Source organism: Molothrus ater, chromosome 4 (genome assembly GCF_012460135.2).
Source record: "Molothrus ater isolate BHLD 08-10-18 breed brown headed cowbird chromosome 4, BPBGC_Mater_1.1, whole genome shotgun sequence".
NCBI lineage: Eukaryota > Metazoa > Chordata > Aves > Passeriformes > Icteridae > Molothrus > Molothrus ater.
Genome location: NC_050481.2, coordinates 15,543,307 through 15,551,105, shown reverse-complemented (window position 1 = coordinate 15,551,105; position 7,799 = coordinate 15,543,307). Strand labels below are relative to the sequence as shown.

General features: G+C 40.4%; 1 protein-coding gene across 1 annotated transcript; it reads left to right on the top strand.

Moving 5' to 3' along the window:
* MMAA (metabolism of cobalamin associated A) lies at positions 1 to 5,659 on the top strand. The gene is made up of 6 exons (XM_036382928.2): positions 1 to 531; positions 1,565 to 1,687; positions 2,764 to 2,934; positions 3,240 to 3,325; positions 3,677 to 3,826; positions 5,131 to 5,659. The coding sequence occupies exons 1-6, from the start codon at positions 111 to 113 to the stop codon at positions 5,416 to 5,418; spliced, it is 1,239 nt and encodes a 412-aa protein (XP_036238821.1). The 5' UTR covers positions 1 to 110; the 3' UTR covers positions 5,419 to 5,659.
* The last annotated feature ends 2,140 nt before the right edge of the window (positions 5,660 to 7,799 follow it).

Below are 7,799 nucleotides of genomic sequence, written 5' to 3'. Positions count from 1 at the left end.
TTGAGTCTTCACAAGTACTTTGAGGAAAGTAAAAATGTTTTTCCTTCTCTTTAGGGTGTCTGCAAACAGAAGTGAACTGACAACTCTGGTACTTTTTGGTCCCAGCCAAGATGAAGATCTCCTGTTTGCTGCTGAGATTCCCTCGTTGTTATTTCTCCAGAAGAACTTACTTCGTGACCTTTCGCTTCACTTCCCGAGCAGATTTCCTGGGCCTTGAGTCTCCTGGGCCGGCGCACGGCTGTCACACCAAATGGATTTGCTCATCAAACGCTTTGAGGAGAGAGCTGTGCCAGCAAGCAGCCCCTGAGCAGCAAGCAGAGGAGCTTTCTGACCGGGAGCAGAGACTTGTAGACAGACTTTACCAGGGGCTAATCCAGGGCCACAGAGCCTGCTTAGCCGAATCCATTACACTCATAGAATCAACTCAGAGTAGGAAGAAGAAAGTAGCCCAGGTGCTCCTTCAGAAGGTATTATCCTACCACAGGGAACAAGAAAAGTTAAATCAAGGAAAGCCACTTGCCTTTAGAGTGGGTTAGTCCTTTTATGTCTTGTCTAGTAGTTGCTTACACATAATTACTGTCCTCACCTTTTATTATCACTGTTGTTTGTGGTCTGTAGTCTTGCATTGTTATTTTTTGTGGTTTATAACCAATCTAGATTACTTCTGTTGTCCAGTGGAATTATGGCTTGAGATGAAAAATGCTTTTGAAAATGCTTTAGAAATTATCATTGCTTCTTGGGAGTGTGTTATTCAGGGTCGGTTGTGTAACCATTATAAGGTGAAACATTAGTTACTTTGCAGATTGATGCAGATGTTATCTACACTTAGGGAAAGATGTGTTCAAGCACACCTGGTCTTTTCCTAAAGGTGTTTTTTGGACATTTCCTGAATCCCTTTTTTAGTCTACAGAAGGAAAAACATGCACCTTCCTGTTTTATGGCCCCTCTGTTAAGCAGCCTGATTTTCAGCTGAAGGAGACTTGAACCTGCTTCTCCTGGAAGCTGTAAAATGTTTTTCCCTTAACAAAGAGAAGGACTGCTAACATGTGTCATGCCCAGCTGTCATCTCTCCTGTCTGTACAAAGGTAGTAAGAACAAGAACTGGGGCATGGGAGTGAGAAAAGTTTGGTGCTAATCTTAGTTTGTGAGCTTTGACATGCAAATAAATGGCCTCATTTTTTGGAAAGAACAGCTCTTCAAGGTACAGCCTTGCTTTTCCTTTTGGAATGTTTCTTTTGTAGTAAATCTGAAAAATCCAGTTGTAATAGATAACATTTTGAAAGTTATGAAGGATAAGTCATACAGTACAAGTAATTTTATTTGGAAGGGAAGAAATAGATGTGGATAAACCCAGTGTTATGTTGGTGTCAATAGGAGGAGGGGTGGTGAAGTGCTGCTTTGTTGCCGAGCTCCTATTTTGTTTTGGCATAGCTTTTATTTGCTTTTATTTTGCGATGCTGTGTTAGAGTATGAATTGTTATCAACTAGATGTTGATGGTATTCATGAGATGTATTATTTATTTGACTAACAAAATGTTTTTATCTTCCTAATGTGATTATTTAGGGTTGTCTGGTCCTCCTGGTGCTGGAAAGTCGACCTTCATAGAATGTTTTGGGAAGATGCTTACGGAAAGAAGCCACAAAGTGTCTGTGTTGGCTGTAGACCCTTCCTCTAGTACAAGTGGTGGTGAGTGTGAATTAAAGTTTGAGTCAAGTTTCTTCTAATACCTTGTCAACTACTGAAGTATCCCTTTGGGCCAAGTGGAAGAAGATTTGGTGCCTATAACAGTAAAATGTAAAAGAAATTAAGTTTTCATATTTTTTTCCTATGTGATACAAAATTGGAAAATTTGTATCAGTGTTGTAATTCTTTCAGACTTCCTCTTTTCTAGTCTTTTACAATTTATTTTTCTAAATTTGAATTTTTTGAAGTTGTGCAGGATTACTGATGACAGGTTGTGATCTCTAACTCTCCAATAAAAAATTGTAGGGAAATTACAAGTTGAGCATGCCTGATTCTTGATATCTCTGATACAAATAATGCAGTCTTGATTTTGATCTTTCCATAAGGGGCAGCTGCCAAGCAGCATCATTAATTTTTCCAGCTTCTGTGCTGTTAGAGGTGTGTAACTATTTATAAAGAAATAACTAGAGCATTGCAATGAGATGGAGCTAAGATGGACTGTGTTCTTTGATGCATGCCTTCAGGATGCATGAGTAGAGTAGCAAAATGTGGAAGAAACTGTGTTGGAAGAATCGATCATCTCTCATCTTTTGGAGCGTGCATTGAGTGCGTAGTTCTCGCTGAATCTGATTTGCAGTTTGTTTGAGTAGAAGGAAGGCAGGGACACGTGTCAGCTCTCCTAAAACAAAACATCCAGCATCAAGGTGTGTCAGAATTATGATGCAGAGATTTGTCCCTTTGGGCAGGAGCAGACACGAATCAGCTGTGTGGCCTGATGTGTGTAGGCTTCAAAAAGCCATTCAGGAGTTGTAGAATTCATTCTGACCTAGCACAAATTCTTCATATTTGGTAGCAGTAAGGTCTGCCTGTCAGGCCTTTCCAGCTTCTGGGAAGTAGAAGAACCAGACAGTGGCTTCCTAGTCCTCAGTTAAGTCTTGAGCAACTATAACTAGGATATTCTTATTTGACTGACTTTTTACGAGAGATCTGTCTTGTCTTTTCTCACTCATTTATTGGTGGGGAGGGGGGAGAAGGGGGACTTTGGCTGTGTTGCACTTCTGAAACAATTTAACATTAAGGTTCCCTGCTGGGTGATAAAACACGGATGACTGAGTTGTCAAGAGACATGAATGCATACATCAGACCATCTCCAACCAGTGGGACACTGGGAGGTGTCACAAGGACCACAAATGAAGCCATTCTGCTCTGCGAGGGAGGAGGCTACGATGTTGTTCTTGTGGAAACAGTAGGTATGTGTTTAGGGATTGCTTTGATTGTCGTGTTGTGATATGGAAATAAGCTGTGCTAATAACTGCATATCCCTGCCTTGATTTTGCCCGTGTTTTTGTACATGGTCACTGCTTGAACACAAATGCTCATTCTGTCTTGTTTTCTAGTTCTGTATGTCTTTTACTAAACTGTTGTGTTTTCTGTTCTCTTTGTCTTGTTATAGTGGGATTTGTTTGTGGGGCAGTGCTGGGATCTGTCACAATTACTGTTATTAATGGGACTGAAAGTTTGTAGTAAATGGTAAATTCTGAATTTAATTTTTTAGGTGTGGGCCAGTCAGAATTTGCTGTGGCTGATATGGTTGATATGTTTATATTACTGCTACCACCTGCGGGTGGAGATGAATTACAGGTATTTTTCAGTTTCTCTTATTGGTTACTGCCTGGGACTAGAAAGAGAAACTTAAATTCAGCACGTAGTAGCTGTGCAGAAAGTTCATATCAATAGTGTTTTGTCCATAACACTGTTAAGTATTTTCAGTGCCATCCACTTACTGCACAGCTAAGCTCCCTTTTTAATTTTAAAAGTATTAGGATGTAAACTTTTGATACTCTGTAGCTTAACTTTGACATGTTTACTACTTATATATATTTTTGGGGAGAAAACTAGAAACTACCAAATCATTTTGACCTGCTTTTTGTGCTGAATCAGCATGCCACAGCCCCTCTGGGTACTCCTGATTGCTGTCCCTGCTGCATTTAGGGCATCAAACGGGGCATCATTGAGATGGCAGACCTGGTTGCTATCAACAAGGCTGATGGTGATTTGGTTGTGCCTGCCCGGAGGATCCAGGCTGAGTACGTCAGTGCCATGAAGCTGCTCCGCAAGCGTTCCAAGGTTTGGAGGCCAAAGGTTTGTGGACTTCCCTGTGTTTTGTGGGGCTCTTTGGGTCTGGTTTGCTTTTGTTTGGGTATTGGAGATGTGTTTGGGGTTTTTTTTTGTATTTTTCCCCCCAGAAAACATGCTGAATGAGTTAAGATTGGTATCTTCTCACCTAGCTGTCCTAGTGTCCTTGGGCTGTTTTTAAAAACTGCAGTTGGTTGTTCAGTCTCAGTGTGCTGGAGAGGTGATTGCTGCTGTCTATGCCTCACCTCTGATCTCAGGGTGTGCCACATGAAACACTGCAAAGCCAGTTCTCCTCCCCAGGATTTCTGCCCCGAGCTGCAATCTCTGCACTAGCAGAGCTATTACTGACATCAGAAGTGGTGCAAACTTCACTTGCTTTTTGTAAACTGTGCCTATCTAAAAATGTCCCTTAATCTGCTTCTCCCTCTCTTATAACTCTGAAGCCTGTGATTATCTTTGCTCTTTCACTAGTTAGTGTGTTTCCTTTATGCCTTTAATTTTTTTTTAGTTTCTCACATAATAAAAATGGCTAGAAAATGGGAATTTTTATCCTGTAGGTCTTCAGTTTTAAAGCTATTTTTCTGTATTTTATCTATTAAAAGGTTTTGGTGGATTTTTAAGGAGAAGATTCAGTACTAGTTTTTATTATCTGTATATAGAATAAGCACACACTCTCACTTCCTTTATAAATAAACTATCTGTAAAGGAGGTTTGTTCTACCCTGGTGTTGAAATTGACCCATTAAGCTGAGTTTAAATCAGCTGGGCTGCCTGAGGATTAGCCTTCCTTTTCTAAGTGTGGAAAAGGAGAGAAGCTTTTTTAAAAAAAACAAAAACAAACCCACCAGGCTGTTCTATTTGAAAGATTGTGCTGGATTTCTGGAATATTATTGGCAACATTAATTCCTGGTCTGGAAAGCAAAGATTAAAAAAAAAAATTTAAAATACCTTGTTTCTGGCATATTTTAAGTGAAAGAATAGCTACCAGAATATGCACTTAACTCTACATTTAAGTAAAGGAGAACTAATGTGCTTCTTAGCTGAAGGATTTACTAAAAATGATTCTCATAACAAGCAGTTGGACAAATATCCCAAATAGTATGGATCTCAGGGTCTACTTCTAGTCAGTAGAATCCCAGATTTTTGGGGGGTTGGAGGGAAAGGACAGAAATGCTTAGAGCCTCATGAAGCAGGTATTGAAGGAAGCTTCCCTCACACACGTCTTGATTTCCATGCAATCTGCCTGCTGCAGTCCTGGCAGCCTCGAGGCCAGCAGGTAACCTGGCTTTGGCCATTCCCTGACCCCCCCAGGTCATGCGCATCTCCGCCAAAACCGGCGAGGGCATCTCGGAGATGTGGGATAAAATGGCCGAGTTCCGCGACCTCATGCTCAGCAGCGGCGAGCTGCTGGCCAAGCGGCGCCGGCAGCAGAAGGTGTGGATGTGGAACCTCATCCAGGAGAACATGCTGCAGCACTTCCGCACTCACCTGGCCGTCAAGGATAAGATCCCGCTTCTGGAGGAAAAAGTTCTTACAGGGGTCTTGTCTCCTGGGCTGGCAGCTGACCTGCTGCTGAAGGCGTTCAAAGATGGTCTCTAAGCGTTGTTTGTAGTCTGTTCTTGATGAGTGCTTTATGTAAATATGAACATTAAATGCACTTTTCCTATGTGTGGATTCTGATGTTTTGCTGCAGCAGAAATGAATGGAAAACCTATCCAGTAGTCTGCAGAAGAATTCTGTTGGATTCTGTATATGCAGCGATCATGACAAATCTAAACACTCACTAAGAGACTCCTACATGCTATTGGAAAAAAATAAACTTCCAAATCTTCTATTTCTACATGCCTTAGATCTGTTGATAAAAACTGGATGCCCGTGTAAAATGATTGGGTTTGGGGAGTGCGGGAGAGCGAGGTTTGTGGTGGTGCAGGGTTGGATTCTGGTTGTGGGGTCATCTCAGAGCAGTTGACACTGCAGCTTTCCATTCTAATATAGCAGCAGCTGTTGCCAGAATGGATTGCATTTTCTTTCCTCACCTTGAGTGACAGCAAGAACATTGCACTGCCTGACAGCACCAGACCACAGCTTTAGTTTTAAATAAATTGTGTTCATATAAATAGAACATAGTGGTGTTTGGTCCCTCTTTGGAAGCTGTAGTTAGTTATTACACACTGTACAGTAGGAGAAGGGAATTTTAGCCATCTGGTTTCAAAATAGATGTTTTATTAAAAAGCAAAATGTAGTTAGACTTTTTTTTATATGCAGACGTCACATTAGACAAATGTTACCCATAACGTTTTAATAGCAAATGCCTTTATACTAGAATAGTTTGTCTCTAAAAATAATGTTTTGTGGCTTTCTGATCTGACTTACGTTTTTTGGATTCAAACAAAATGGCCAGTCGTGTTTGGTATTTTTTTCTTTATCTCATGCAGAAGACAGGACTGCTTCCAACCAAAAGCACTTTCATTTTCTATTTTCCCTTGAGAAAAATCTGGAGGAAACATTTTCCTGATCTATGATCTAGAAGGCAGAGCTCATCTGGTACCCACTAAATGTGAAGGATAAAGTGGAAAAGTGCTGATTTTTGGAGATCTGACAGTAAAACCATTAAAACAGGAGAATTTGTGAGCCTGTTGGTACTTAGGTAAATTAATTTTTAAAGAAATATATTGGAAGTGATAATTTTCACAGTTGTGATTTTCTAGACATGTATGTAAAAGGTATGGTGACTTCAGCTCAATTTCACCTGTTTGGCTTCTGGCAACCCAATTCCAGTAAAGCAGTGAATTGGGTTACTTAAATCCTCTTTTTACCTTCATGGTGTTTGGTTTTGTTCAGGGTTTTTTCCCCCTCTAAATATTTTTTGCTCTTCATTCCCCTTGTCCCAGTTGTTACGCGGTGATCCCAACTTTTGCCTGCTAGGCCCTGTTTGCAGTGAAACACTAAGGAAGGGCATTGTGGTGTTTTGGGGGCCATACAGCTGTGGCATTTCTTTGGTAAGTTTGCACAGGGCTAGCTGGTGGTAGTGGTTTCCATCACCTAAATTGTCAGAACTCCTGACCACTTACTCCTGTTTCTTAATCACTGCTTTGGGATTGTTGCAATGAGTTACAAAGAGGCAGCTGAAGGAATGTATAGAGTGGCAGAAGCACAATGACTTTGTAATGACCATGCTGAATTGTGAGAGAAATGCAGTACTTACAGTTTCTTTTTTTATTTAAACAGCCTCTATTGAATATGACAGAGTGCCCTGAACCAAAAGCAACTTCTTGGGTCCTTTGAGTCCTTTCAGCTTTAAATACTGACTGTATTTTATAATACCTTATAGAAGAAATGACAGTCAGATGGGGAACGAATTAATGAGAGCAGCAGCGTTTTAACCAGTGAGTTCTCAATTTTTTGATAGTTCCTTTGTTTCAGGTGACAGTTTTTGAGGTGACCTCATTTGTGTTTATCTGTTAGATCAAACCCTTATTATGGTCATTGCTTCTTCTGTCAGGACTGCTGTTTTCTTTGTCTGTCATACATGAGCTGCCAAGCAAGTAAAACAGAACCTGCAGCTTTGTTTAAATGACACCTGCTCAAGCAGAATATGTTTTACAGCTTCTTCAGTATTTATTTTCTGGATGCATGTCTACTGATCCACTCAAGCCATGGGCTATCATTATTTTCTCATTTTGTTGCTTCTTTTATAATATCGTTAATTTACAAATGAACTCTTAGCAGAAGTAGAATGGCTTAAGCAGGTTCTTCAAACTGCATTTTCCTTTTAAAGCAGAACATTAAATGAAAATCTGATTTGCCTTCTTTATGTGTTCAATTATGCCTCATGCTCCAGTAGGTGGAGAAATACCCTTATATTGAAAGGAGTCTTTGGAAATGAAAGAGTAAATGAGGGTCCCTGTTTTGTTTTTCAGTGATTTCCCTACCAAACTGAAAAGCTGTCCTGTGCAAACTATGAACTGAGCCTTCCATGT